This window comes from Suillus bovinus (assembly GCF_016758785.1).
Source record: "Suillus bovinus strain UH-Sbo-P2 chromosome Unknown EDB93scaffold_88, whole genome shotgun sequence".
Lineage (NCBI taxonomy): Eukaryota > Fungi > Basidiomycota > Agaricomycetes > Boletales > Suillaceae > Suillus > Suillus bovinus.
In genome coordinates this window covers 117824-131494 of record NW_024542144.1, presented here as the reverse complement: position 1 = coordinate 131494, position 13671 = coordinate 117824, and the positions used below count along the sequence as shown (strand labels likewise).

Sequence of the window (13671 nt, the reverse complement as noted above, 5' to 3'; positions counted from 1 at the left end):
AGTAGATGGCAGCAGGGTACGAGAGATCAGACCAGGGACAGGGACAGATGGGCTATCAGGGTCGCCGATACCACACAAAGATTATATCGGATGGTTGAGGCTCTACGAAGTCAGGCAGGCAGCATATGGAGGCATGAATAACACTGGAAAAGTGGAAACAACTCAGGAGTGGTCTCCCAACAACGACCGAACCATCATTCCGGTTCAACAAGCTGAATAGAGAGTTGATCGACACACCAGAAAACAGATGTAAGTGACTTTTTAGTTGAAAACAGTAAGCAAATTCGACAATCACAGCTTTTTGAAATGAGTGATTTCGGGCTGTGGTGCGACGCGCTTCCTCGATTAGTCAGCTGTTGTTGCTATGTTATGCATCTCCTGTCAAATGATGGTAGTGCTTTGGGAGTTCCATCATAAGGATGGCAACACGGCCATCCGGTCATCGCAGCTTTATGTGAGTACATAACTACTGTTCTGCAGTCTCTAATCTGATTTTGATCAGTCGCTGCTTAGTGCTATAGGAACCAGAGCGCTGATCATCCGGGCTTTCATCGACCAAACCTTGCGGATAATAGGCTGACCCAGTATGCCGCTGACAGAATTCATAATCTCAGTCCTGCCACTTCTCATTTAGGATCTTGTACAGATGTTCGGTTGTACTATGTGTTACCGAGTATCAAACCATCACCGCGGCGCCAGCATAAAGTAATGATTTTGTTTGTCCAAAGATAGCAAAAAAAAAAACCAAACCGCACACAAGGAGACAACCGGATGAGCGTTAACATCTTCTCTTCCCTCGCACTACCCTAAGATGTCGTCAGTTTCATTTCTCGTCGACGATAAATCTCCTTTGATACACTACGATTCTACCTGGGCTGCGGGGAACTCTGGGGATGACCCTTTAGCGGACCAGTCTGTCTTTTATGTCATTTGCCTTGCGATTTATGAATACCAACTATTCTCAGATACTTCCGCGGGACGTTCCAGACATCGAACGTAACAGGGAGCGTCGCTACATTCTCCTTCAACGGCACGGCCTTCTGGATATATGGTGCTAAAAGAACAAATCATGGTACATATACCGTGGCAGTCGACGGCGCAAATTTCGCGGGAAATACTGGCCTATCCAACGTCAATTTGTTTCAACAAGTGCTCTTCAACCAGAGTGGCTTGACACAAGAGTTACATACGGTATCGATTACAAACACTGCCACTGGGAACCTCTACGTTGATATCGACATGGTGGAGTGTGTCTAACCTTTGGCCAGTTCAACAGCTCATTATTTTTGCTCGTCAAAGGTGACTTGGCAGACCGAATTTAGCGGGACCCAGCTAGTAACAGAGACGGTCGATGATGCGGACCCCAGATTTGAGTACCAGGAGCCAGCGTGGAACACGAACCCCGCTGGTATAAACCTGTTCAATAATGGGACTGGACAGTGAGCATCTCTCTCATACTGTCATGAAAGTTTTCAATGATGTCGTTTAGCTCCACGAGTGTTAGTGATGCCAGTGTGACCTTGACATTCACAGTGAGTGCTTGAGAGCCAAAAATTATCCGTGTTGTACTAATGGATAATTCAAGGGCATGTTACGTAGCAACGAACATACTTGGAATTCCAGCTAACATACAGCCCATCAAGCCGAATCTGTGAGCATATTTGGCACTGTAGGCCCTGGCAATGGTCTGTATTCTGCCACTCTCGACTCTCAAAAAACTATCCAGTACAATGCTACAACATATTTGACTTTCTATGAAGTCATGCTTTATCATGCAGACAATCTTGGCCCTGGTCAGCACCAGTTGACCCTCGTCAACCTGCCTGAAACAATTGGACAGACGCTCAATATAGACTATGCACTACTTACATCAAGGTGACTATGGTTATGTGCTGGTCTCGCACATGACTCCTACACGTCATGATGCTAATTAACGGAAGCTCCAATTCCTCCAGTTCGTCGGGAAGTCCGACATCTGGTTCTGGCGGTTCCTCAGGAACTTCAACTTCAAGGTGTGTACGTCGATAGACTTTTCTCACACAAATTAGTTAACCACTACATGTGTGCAGCGTCGATGAGGTTTCAACTTCAACGTGAGGTAAATTACTTTTAGCGACCTCAATGACTTATACGCTAGGCAGACGTTTAGGTTCTGGGGCTATTGCAGGTATTGTCGTAGCTGTCGGTGTGGCTCTCTGTGCATCGGCAGCTGCGTTCTTCTTTTATTGGCGGTGGAAATCGGCACATGCAGCATCGCAGGACTTGTATCGGATTCGTACACCTCAACATTCCCCAGAAAATGCTAATATGGGCGCTTCTTCCTCAGTGGAGACGAGAAGTAATGCTAGCCTTGTCAGACAAGAAGACACCTTGTCCCGAGGCACTTCATGGCAGTCATATCAACAGGCAGACTATGATTCTCAGAGATCGTCTCGTACTGCAAATAGACTACATGCCCCTAATCCTAGCATGCCTACTGTAGATGAAGTCGAATATCCGGTTGATGAGGTAGGAGCCACAATCAATTTTTGTCTCTTTTCTGAACAACTTTATCCAACTCTTCTTACAGTCAGGAACTTCACGTCGCCCTCTACCTGACGCTCCAGGTACTCGGCAAAATATATTCCAGCTGCCAGTGCCCGATGATTCAATGGGCATCTCAAAGGCCTCACCAGTGCAGCGTCGCGCATCAATGCAAACGGCTTCTACAAACATTGGGGATATCCCGCCCCCTCCCGATTACATGCAAGCTACCAGGTGATCCACCTAGGTCCCTTTAGTATTTTCCCATAAATGCACCGTATGTTTTCATCCTAACTATGTCAGTGGTAATCTCTATACCCGGGATCTAGACAGTAGCCTACAATACTGCACATTTCTTACTTATTCACGTCACTACTAAGTTACAGTCTTACACAACTTATCTTCATACCGGACGTGGTGCATGTGATGTCTCGAAGTCCTGATTCTTCTTGACTACATAGTACAGACTCACTTTATGTAAAAAATATATCAGCTGTTATATATTGGTTCAGTTACTTCAGGATCAAAATTTCAAGCACAGGATGCAGCTCGACCTGAGCTGCCGCTTTGAAAAACACACTACATATATCTATCTTGTCTTGTCAACACACGAATTAGATCTTTATGATTGACAAGCATTGGTAGTGACACCTACGTCCCACATGCCATCAGGAAAGCGAAGTGGCGAGATCATGTCTGCACATGCGAAGCAAGCCTCCGCCGTTCCCGCCGCGCGTTTTAGACATGCAATCTATTAAAGGAAAGGTGACTTTGAGATAGTACACACGCAATAATGTAACTGAGTAAGTAAGGATCTTCTGGACGCGTTCTCAGCCGCAAGAGCGGCTGGTATACGGGTTGGATGAGATAAAAGAAGAGATATTGACCAGGTGACGGCTGAATGATCTGGTTCTTCTGAGTTTTGACTGAGTCCAAGATTAGTATATTGGATGATTGTGTGATTATGAGCTTGCGTTATTCAATCAGTTTGAGATTATTGGAAAGAGACGAAACAAGAATGAATCAGTGGGGAGTGCCAATCAGGAATACATAATTCGTTACAGAGTGCTCTGTAGCACTATGTAGCACAATCCACCCCACTGATTGACGATGAAGTTGCTGATCGGCGCCTGACGTGCACGTAAATCGAGGTAGGTTAGGTTCTGTTCAAGGGTGGAAATTAGGTGGAAACGAGGTCCGAACATTTCGTGTTGTAGCCGAGTACTTATGCAGCAAATCGGGAATTCAGAAACGGGATCAAATAAACCTTCAAGGAGCACGGTGGCTTGGGGCACTTCCTTTTCAAGCAACCCACACGAACACAACGCGAGACGTTGTCAAATTATGACATTCTGCCGTGCGGCCGGTATGCTACTGACACATGAACAACAGTGATGACGGAAAACGGTGGTTCTCGTGCGAAATGCGAATGGGACATGCGTGATAAGGCGGTGGGAAGTAAAATGTGATGACGTATTGTATGACTGAATGTATGCGAATGAGAGCAGTGATAGACGAGAAAGCAGGATCGATAATTAAGGGCTGCGACGCGGTGTCGATAGGTTAAGAAAGTGCGAGATTTTCGTTGACTACGTCTGAGGTTATACGTCCCGGGTCTATGAGAAGCTTCGTGGCTCCGCCGATTCGTATCAGGAGCTCCAGAATTGGTTGCAGCGCTCCAGGAACCGCTGTTCAGTCATGGAAGTCCAGGCGCCGGTGGGGGTTTGAAAGGAGAATAGAGGAGCGTGAGATGGGATGTTGGGATTGGCCTCGAGGTGACGAAAGAGGGCTGCGTGAGGACATGTAAGATGGTCTCGAGAGGTAACATTGATGTCGACGCCGTTATTACCGGTGGTTTTGGTCCATGGTATGTGGAAGGTCGAGTAACGTATAGTGTTTGACTGTTGAGTAACAATGGGCAAGATGGAGCGGGTTACGTGCTTGGTCATATCAGAGGAATCAAAAGCGGGAATGACCAGTTCCTCCAGACTGGTTGTATGTCATGTTAGAAAGGGTTGAAAGGAAAGTGGTAAAAGTCGTACCGACAACCGCACCAGAAAACGAGAGAAGCTATGGCCAGAACTGCCGTATTGAAGGTATTGGAGTGTTCAAGGCCTTGGTACAACTGAACGAGCGACTCGAAAGTGATCGGAGGAGCATGCTGGGGGTTCAAGTTTGGCGGAGCGAGATGGCGAAGACCACGCTGGACGTGACGAAGACATTCTGAACGTTCACCGTACCACTGAGCACCGTTAATGACATGCCAGAAGCGAAGGCCAGCGAGCCAATTGTCCGCGGTGCTACTGGAGATAGAACCGGCAGCATCTGCAATGAAGATGGAAAGAAGGACCTCAGAGGCAGGCATACGGTCTTGTTCCGGTATGGAGAGACGATCACAGAATTGGTTGAAATGTAGTAGGCCTGCGCCGTAGTCATTGCGAGTGCTTTCGTCCAGTGACTCTGCCATGACAAAGAATAATTTGACTACATAGGATTCTGGATAAAGCTGCTCCAGCTGATTTTGAAAAGTGATACCGTAAGGAGTGGTCCAGAGAAGGACACGTTCACTGGCAAGTACAGAAGGACGGTAGTTGACAGAAGCATTATTGCAAGACTCGCTGCTTGGTATACGAATTGGCTCATCGGGACGAGTGACCCCAGCTGCCTGACGGACCTGAGGCGAAGAGCCATTGCGACAGAACTCGGCGGCGGCTTCCATGTCTATACCACGCATAACATCTTTGTGTAGTTTCGAGGTCAACATGAAAGATGACAAATTTTTGAGAATGGATGTGATGAAGAGAGAATGAATCCGAATTCCGCTGATGGGTCTACGTATGATGTATCATACCCATCAATTATACGTCTTGATGAAGCCATATGTTCAAGTTATCAAGCACGATTTTCGGCTTCTCATCAATTCACAATGCATGAAGAATGGTCGCACACGCTCCTCCAATCCGACCCAATGCGCTTCTATCGCAATAAGCGCGACCGCCTACACCAGGCTGTTACGTCCAAGTACACCATCCTTGGTTTCATATCTTCTGGAACATATGGTCGGGTGTACAAAGCGCAGAGCCTGGAGCCAGACGGGCAGATCCATGCGATTAAAAAGTTTAAACCAGACAAAGAAGGGGATGTTGTCACATATACTGGTATCAGTCAGAGCGCCATTCGAGAAATCGCAGTAAGCTTGTTCATTTTGTTCTGCATCAGAAGGCTTCAGCAGCCAGTTACCCATCTAGTTGAATCGAGAAATCTCTCATGAAAACGTTGTTGCCCTCAAGGAAGTTATCCTAGAAGACAAGTCGATATACATGGTTTTCGAATATGCTGAACACGATTTTCTTGTGCGTCATCTCTGTCTAACATATTGAGTGATTTCTTTGACCAGTGGCACTTCGTTCGGCGCAGCAAGTAATACATCACTATTCGCAAACCCTTCGAATACAGATCGCATCACAAGTTCTCAAGTCCCTGATCTATCAGCTTCTCAATGGCCTGGTATACCTTCACTCTGCACATATCCTTCACAGGGACCTTAAGCCCGCAAATATCCTTATCACCGTATCTGGTGTGGTGAAAATAGGAGATTTGGGACTCGCTCGATTAATATACCAGCCGCTTCAACCGCTTTTTGCGGGTGACAAAGTTGTTGTCACTATCTGGTACCGAGCTCCCGAACTCCTATTAGGTGCAAAACATTACAACAAGGCAGTAGATTGCTGGGCTGTCGGATGCGTCTTCGCTGAGTTGGCGAGTCTCCGGCCGATATTCAAGGGTGAGGAGGCAAAATTAGATTCTAAGAAAAATGTCCCTTTCCAGCGCGATCAGCTACTCAAGATTTTCGAGGTCCTTGGAACACCAACTGGTAAGAGGCAGCATAATCATATTTACGAGCGCTTCTCACTTCTTATAGAGAAGGATTGGTCAGGCCTCAAAGATATGCCAGAGTATCAGAATATGAAACGCCTTGACACGTGAATTGTTTCCCTTGCATCCGGAATGACCTTGGACCAAAATTATTGCAGGTACCCAAATCGCCTCGCCGAGTGGTGCCAAACGCGCATCCGTTCGCAGCAAGGCTATGATCTCATACGGCAGCTCTTCGCGTATGATCCAGATAAGCGCTTAACGGCCAAAGAAGCGCTAGCACACAAATGGTTCCAAGAAGATCTTCGGCCGACCAGAAAGTACGTCACGTGCAGCCTGTTTTTCATTTTCTCGTTGTCGCTCACAATAATGTAGCGTGTTTTTTCCTGTTTCTGCTCACCATCTGCCGCCTCAACGGCGAATCACTCAAGATGAGGCACCATCTATGATGGGCATACCTGCACCCACACAGGCACAGACACTGTCGCAAGTGGCTCCAGGGCATGGCCAGGCTCAAGGGCAACACCTATCACAGCAGTCTCAAGTAAATCTTTCCCAGCAATCCAAACCAGGTAGCACTGCTAGTTTCGGGAGCGTTAGTGGAGGAGCCGTTGGAAGCTTCTCAGGTGGACAGGGAGGATCTGCTAGAAAGAAGCCTAGAGTTGGATAGTTTGCGGTTGCTCCATAGAATTTTGTTTCGTTTCCATTCCATTAGATGTCTAAATTATCAAACGTTAAACAAGAAAGTTCTGAAAGGCCTGTTCAGCCCTTGGCAAGTTGTGCACCCGTTGAATTCGAATCACGTGATGCTTCGGTTTGGCAAACCGATCAAGACGAACGTTCATTTACCTACACCAAGTAAGCTTGTCTGGATAGCACCACAGGCTGAGCCCTGTGCTTTGCTTCACCCGCTCCCTTTCACGCTCCTATCATATATAACCCTTAATCACTCTCTTCATGCACTTTTTGCGCAAGCTGTCATGACATCCACACAGTCGTCACAATCTTCACAGCCGAAAATCTCTCACAATATGGCAGCTGTGAACGGACGAAAACAAACGTTTTGGGTGCCAGAGATAGCATCATACTTTGTCGCAGGTGGAGCTGCCGGTGCCGCTTCACGAACAGTCGTCAGTCCTTTAGAAAGGCTCAAAATCATCCAGTGAGTCCCTGCACAGCGATTCAATCTCCGTCTGTTCGGATCACCACTGCGTTCTTTTCTCCGAGCACAGCTCGATCTAACAAACTCTTTTTGCGCTACCAGGCAAGTGCAACCGCAAACGTCAGATGGTCAGTACAAGGGGGTCTGGCGGAGTCTTGTCAGGATGTGGAAGGAAGAAGGTTTCAAAGGCTTCATGAGAGGGAATGGGATTAACTGCCTCCGAATCGTGCCTTACAGTGCCGTGCAGTTCACTACGTACGAACAATTGAAGAAGGTGTGGTCATTTATCGGGTTCCTTGAAGCCCTCTCATTAATCTTTCTTAGTGGTTTACGGCCTACGGGACAAAGGAACTCGATACCCCAAAACGGCTGGCCAGTGGTGCACTAGCGGGGATCACGTCTGTTTGTGCGTAGCAATCGCCTATTTTACTTTATCATGATCTCATGCATTACCTCAGGCGCGACATACCCACTAGATCTTGTACGGTCAAGATTGTCGATCGCAACAGCTACCATACCTTTGCAGCCCAAACAAGCACTGCCGAGCTCCTCAGTTATGACAGTATCCGGGGCGAAGCAGGCGTTAGCGTCTGCATATCATACTTCTTCCGGCTCATTAGACCAAACGGTATCAAAGAGAGCTGAACTAACTATGGTCGGAATGACACTGAAAGTGATGCGAGAAGAAGGCGGAGTTCCCGGTCTTTATCGGGGCCTGGTTACTACTGCGGTTGGAGTTGCACCATACGTAGGCATCAACTTTGCAACATACGAGGCGTTGCGTGGGGTCATGACGCCTCCTGGAAAAAACAACGTTGTTCGGAAGTTGGCTTGCGGAGCGCTAGCTGGTACGTTCACACTACCACCGACTATTTCAGGGGGTTTCTGATCCGTTACCGCAGGATCCATATCACAAACTCTGACATACCCATTCGATGTGCTGAGACGGAAGATGCAAGTGACCGGAATGGTTAATGGAGGGCTGGGATATCATTACAATGGTGCGTTTGATGCATTACGTTCTATCATTCGCACGGAAGGACTCCGAGGATTGTATCGTGGACTATGGCCAAATCTGCGTGAGTATGAATTATTGCCCACATGACTTTGATAGACTGAAACGTTTGAGCAGTCAAAGTTGCACCCAGCATCGCCACGTCATTCTTCACCTATGAGCTGGTGAAGGAACTTTTGGTCACGCCATAAAGATCTATCCGCACTAGATCTAGATAAACACAGATTTGACACTATACATAATTGTTTTTTATATACTTTTTTTTTCCCCTCGTAGTGTAGTAAGTATATGGTATAGTGTGTGACTTGAGACGGAACCGTGGAATAGTTTATGGAGAAATCCGGATTAGTACCGGACGTGTGGCTGTGTTATGCAAATTTAGACTTTGCCTCGTTTTGAATCATTGTGGTTGCCTCAAGGCGATTAACAGAGAAAGCACACGGCGACGACGACGGGCGTTAATCTGTCTCTTTGTTTCTTGACCACCATCATCTAGAACGCATTCAAGTGCTGTAATCAGCAGCGTTCCGGTGTACGGTCCTGGCTGACCCGGGTCTGGACTAACTAGACAACAGCCTATCAAGCTAACGTTACAGTTTCAACAATTATCTTTGTTCAAACAGTCTAGCCTTAGGATCACTGTTGATCCTATCACTGCTGTTCATGCTACTTTAAATACGCACGGTACGTGTTATCCTATCATTATCTTTTGTAATTGTCTTCTTGGGCTTCCATCCTCACACTCACCGCATTGCTATATTCGTGCCTTTACGCCTCTTTCTCCACTTGTGATAGACCTATGCTAACTTGCGTTTCAGACCCGTAATTATATATTAAAGGCTATCGCCGAGTCAATATCGTGTTTGTCCGAATCTGTCTAGTCGCCTACTAGCATCATGCTTGGAAATCATCCTCGCTCTCAGGACCACCACGTTGTCCAGATCAAGCAACCGTTCTCCATGTCATTGGCATCACTTTCATCCTCGTTGTCTTCATCAACTGCATCTTCCACGCTGCTGCCTGCAGGGCCTTCCTCTAGCCAATTCAATATCGCAACCGATCAGCTACTGGCTGCATCTTGTTCCTCCACGTTCAAGAGTCGTTCAGGTGGTCTTGTTTCCAGCCCAGTACCTTGCTCGTTTCCCTCTGCATCATCAATGGGTCAGGTAAACAGCCACCCACAGGTTGCTACGGTACTTTCACCACCGTCATCACCAGCCCCTACTTTGCCGAGCGCCAGTTTGTCAACAGGATTCAGTCTTGCTCGTGCCTTTGGTGGGCGACGGAAAAAATCGGAGACTCTCAATGTTTCTTCTGGCGCATCGCAACATAGTGGCAGCAGAGTGAAGGACTCACAGAGCGGTGACGATTATTACCCTGGAACCCCACGGAGCGCACCATCCCGCCCATATGGGGCCAAACAGTTGACTCTTTCCCTTGCTTCGCATGTCTTCAGCAAAAAACACTCGGGCTCGGCCCCCGTCTCACCTGCAGTGAGCCTTGCGCCTCCACCGCCTCCACCGAAGATTGCTGCGCCACATCCCGTGTCACGCCTCGCGCCTGTGAATACAAACATCGACCAGCGAGTCTCGGTAATGACCACCACGAGTCCTATTGCGCCAGCTTTGGATTACATGCGCAGAACAGATGAGGCTTCAGAATTTGCGGCATCCAAGGAGAATGAAAGAAGAGATCTCGAGAAATCGGATATGAAGGAGATCCGGAGAAAGAGCGATTCTACGCTGAGCCATCACACAATCAAGCCCGGATTTGGGACAAGAGGCCCTCGTCCAGTGTCAATGGCAGAATCACTGCAGTCGAATCACACCATCGTCCCGGTTAGCAAGCGCTTGAGTGCGTTCCACGATAATTACATGCCCGAAGAAGAAGATGATGGTGAGAGGATTGTAGAGAAGGGATTCCACACTCCATTACGCTCTACGTCACCTTTCTGTCATGGATCCCCTGCATCATCCATCAAAGTGAGCCGGGACAGGCGTTCACAGTCTGTCAATCTTGGCCCTTCCTTAGCGTTGATGACCTCGGCTCCCGACTGCACTGCAGCGACCGTCTCCATGAGTATGGACACTATTCCCATTGTTCCCAGATCCACATCGGAGGATAAGGGAAGATCGGTTGTTGAATTCTCAACCCTACCTTCTAGCGCAAGAAGGCCATCACCTGTCCCGTCACGCACGAATGATAGTTTCTTGGATAGCCGTTCATCTTCTCCTTTGCACTCAGAGCGCATTTTGCCAGACATTCCTGCACCTCACCGGCGCATTCCACTAGCATCGCCAGGAACTTCTTCGCCACCATCATTCAGACAGACAGCCATTAGCATAACCGGTCTTGCCCCTGCTGCTGGCCTTGCTAGGCGTGCCGTTGAGAAGATGGGCCGCGTCTGGGGCAAGGCTTCCTCTGGTTCGGGCTACCCACCACCTCCAGGCTGGGCACACAACAGTCGCTCGCCCCTCTCACGGGCTACTTCTGGCATCGATGAGCCATCCATGAAGACGCATCGACATGCACCTCACGCATCTTCTGGAAGTTGGAGCGTCAGTTCGGCTGGCTCATCTTCGGACCATGAGGGTCTCTTAGCATCAACTGTCCCTATTCTCGGAAAGCGTCTGCGTGGTCCGGTCCGCCTGAGTCCCAGAGGTGCCGGTGTTGCTGGCGGACTTGTTTTTGGACGAGATATGAAGACATGCGTAAGGGACACAGCAATTGACTCTGTCCGCGCCGCATTGCGTGCCAAGGAGTTCGACAGCAGCGCCACACATGATGCAGACAGCACGTCGAGCAGTGCCTCAAGTCTTCCTTCAGCTGCGCTGGAGAGTCGCCAATTGCCTGCGTTGGTTGTCAGGTGTGCGCAGCACATCCTTACCTGGGGTGTACAGGAGCTTGGGTTGTTCCGGTACGATCTCGTGTGTTATCAGTGGATATTTGTCTCATTCTTCCCTTTTAGTGTTAATGGGAGGTCGTCTCATGTTGCAAAATTACGATCAGAATTTGATACTGGTAAGATTCACGTTTCGATGCAGTTGGATTGGTTACTATTGTGTTCCTAGGTGCCGACTTTGACATTGCTCAGTGCAGTCCTGGTGATCTCGACCCTCATGCCGTAGCATCTATTTTCAAGGCCTACCTCCGCGAACGTACGTGACTGATCGCATCATGCATATCGTGCTTCTAATATGTACCCTAGTTCCTGAACCAATTCTAACGAATGCTCTGTCGACTTCGTTCGAAGCGGCAATGACATCGGAGCGTCTTGCACACAATACGCTGGAACCTGCCCCAAGTCCACGCAACATCCACCCTGGATTGCGCAAGCCTCCTTCGTTGTCTACACTGGCTATGCCAAATTTCTCTGGATTACATCCACCATCAGAGCCACTCCGCAAAGCACTCTCTTCGCTGATTGCCCGCCTGCCACAAGAAAACCGTGATCTTCTACTCACGGTCACAGAACTGATCAACGCGACATCCCAACGCAGTCAAGACACGAAGATGCCATTGAACAATTTGTTGCTTGTCTTGTGTCCAAGCCTGACCATGAATCCATCCCTGTTGCAGGCGCTGTGTGAAAGCAAAGGTATATGGGATGAAGTTCAGGATCCAGTCGCTCCTGTCCGCCCTTCGCGGGAGAGCGTCCCGTCCCTTCACGACGTACTAGAAGAAGAGCAGCTCGACAAACAAGATGATAGGATAAGCTCGACGCACGACGACGCCCATTCCTGTCGGGCACTCCCAGAGGTTCCTGCCGATGACGTGGTTGAGCCACTCACTGCACCAGCGAATACGCCTGTTGATCTTAGCTCGTCACAGTCTTCAATATCGACTAGGCCGAGTCTGGATACTGCGCGGTCGACATCTGACACACCATCATTTGCACACACAGATGATAGTTCTTCGTTGTCCCAGTCCTCGCAGCGCGAGCATCCCATAACCCCGCCTTCAGTCAACGTCCAACTACCAAACCCTTATTCCCTGCCGTCGCTCTCATCCTCAATGTCATCACTGTCTAGCCCTTCTATATCGTCAAAATCTCCCATTCGGTCTTCTAAGCATCTTCCATTCCTGGATGACATCACTGAACCTCAAACCTCGACCTCGCCACACACCCTAGTCATCGCTGATCCCACATCTCTCTCGCTACCCACGTCTCGACCCGATCAACCACAATTTCAGTTTCCTTCCCCTGGCGGAGATTTCCCACAGCTGCACACAGTTATGCATCGCAAATCAACTCCGTCTATGTCATTCCCTGGTGTTCAACAGACAGAAATCACCCGCTCTAACTCCTTTGTTTCCCGCGCAAAGCGCATGAAAAAACCATCTCTTCACTTGCTTTTTTCCAAACGCTCTGCTTCACCCGTGTCTTCACCCGTCAACTTCGCCCCAGCATATTCACGGAATTCGTCGACTTCAGAGTCTCCAGTGTCCATGATGACAGCTCAATCTACCGGCAGATTTAGCTTCCCTCCCGTGCTGAACACAAAAATTGACTCATCTTCCATCTCACTTGCGCTAGGTATTGAGGAAGAGCAATCAGATATCGCTACTTCTGTTGGGCATGGAACTGCCAAGAATGTGTCTGTAGAGCCTCGTGAGTCGGTGGCCCTGCTCACGCCAGTATTACCCGGTGGACTTCCAAGATCTCCAGCGACTATGTCCGCGCGAGCACCCTACCGTCATCTCGATGTTTCCTTTCCAGACGACGATGAATTTAGCGAGGGCGATTGGACGCAAAGTGTGCTGTTGGCGGGGGATAGGGTTTGGTGAAGTGGTAATTAAAGCGATAAATCATCCACATATTCCAGGCAACTTCTAATATTTCCCTTGGACTTTTCCCATCTGGTCTGCGGGCGGGTCTCACTTATCATCTCACGTCACTCCATAGGCTTGATTCACTTATATACGCCAATCTAGGTTGTTTCTGATTTTTTCTCGCGTTCAGACCCATCTACAACAAACGTGACAAGTACACTACACGCATACCCCTTCTTTTCCCCTACACCATTGATAATTTTGGTTTATAAACTTTAACAAGGGGTTGTCGCTTGAAGTTCGTTGATTGATGTCATAAGGC

General features: G+C 48.5%; 5 protein-coding genes across 5 annotated transcripts; 4 read left to right on the top strand and 1 right to left on the bottom strand.

The window, feature by feature from the left end:
* Nucleotides 1-361: 361 nt before the first annotated feature.
* Nucleotides 362-3052, top strand: EDB93DRAFT_1176770 (uncharacterized protein). The gene is made up of 10 exons (XM_041450531.1): nucleotides 362-454; nucleotides 503-912; nucleotides 966-1242; nucleotides 1300-1439; nucleotides 1490-1531; nucleotides 1642-1875; nucleotides 1941-2012; nucleotides 2070-2093; nucleotides 2142-2508; nucleotides 2570-3052. Exons 2-10 carry the CDS (start codon nucleotides 812-814, stop codon nucleotides 2759-2761), a joined length of 1449 nt encoding a protein of 482 aa, XP_041302772.1. The 5' UTR covers nucleotides 362-454; nucleotides 503-811; the 3' UTR covers nucleotides 2762-3052.
* A 642-nt stretch (nucleotides 3053-3694) lies between these two features.
* Nucleotides 3695-5336, bottom strand: EDB93DRAFT_1212987 (DNA breaking-rejoining enzyme). Its single transcript, XM_041451060.1, has 2 exons — nucleotides 4566-5336; nucleotides 3695-4512 (listed from the first exon to the last, which is right to left on the bottom strand). The coding sequence occupies exons 1-2, from the start codon at nucleotides 5285-5287 to the stop codon at nucleotides 4173-4175; spliced, it is 1062 nt and encodes a 353-aa protein (XP_041302771.1). The 5' UTR covers nucleotides 5288-5336; the 3' UTR covers nucleotides 3695-4172.
* A 113-nt stretch (nucleotides 5337-5449) lies between these two features.
* EDB93DRAFT_1309801 (kinase-like protein) lies at nucleotides 5450-7154 on the top strand (the record flags this gene model as incomplete). Its single annotated transcript, XM_041454803.1, has 6 exons — nucleotides 5450-5713; nucleotides 5772-5876; nucleotides 5941-6397; nucleotides 6446-6506; nucleotides 6558-6719; nucleotides 6775-7154. 6 exons carry the CDS (start codon nucleotides 5450-5452, stop codon nucleotides 7067-7069), a joined length of 1344 nt encoding a protein of 447 aa, XP_041302770.1. The 3' UTR covers nucleotides 7070-7154.
* Nucleotides 7155-7246: 92 nt separating this feature from the next.
* EDB93DRAFT_1176758 (mitochondrial carrier domain-containing protein) lies at nucleotides 7247-8976 on the top strand. Its single transcript, XM_041450530.1, has 6 exons — nucleotides 7247-7561; nucleotides 7664-7835; nucleotides 7886-7967; nucleotides 8020-8409; nucleotides 8464-8640; nucleotides 8694-8976. The coding sequence occupies exons 1-6, from the start codon at nucleotides 7380-7382 to the stop codon at nucleotides 8765-8767; spliced, it is 1077 nt and encodes a 358-aa protein (XP_041302769.1). The 5' UTR covers nucleotides 7247-7379; the 3' UTR covers nucleotides 8768-8976.
* Nucleotides 8977-8988: 12 nt separating this feature from the next.
* On the top strand, nucleotides 8989-13670 carry EDB93DRAFT_907231 (uncharacterized protein). Its single transcript, XM_041457901.1, has 5 exons — nucleotides 8989-9260; nucleotides 9395-11493; nucleotides 11545-11597; nucleotides 11648-11734; nucleotides 11785-13670. Exons 2-5 carry the CDS (start codon nucleotides 9473-9475, stop codon nucleotides 13362-13364), a joined length of 3741 nt encoding a protein of 1246 aa, XP_041302768.1. The 5' UTR covers nucleotides 8989-9260; nucleotides 9395-9472; the 3' UTR covers nucleotides 13365-13670.
* The last annotated feature ends 1 nt before the right edge of the window (nucleotide 13671 follows it).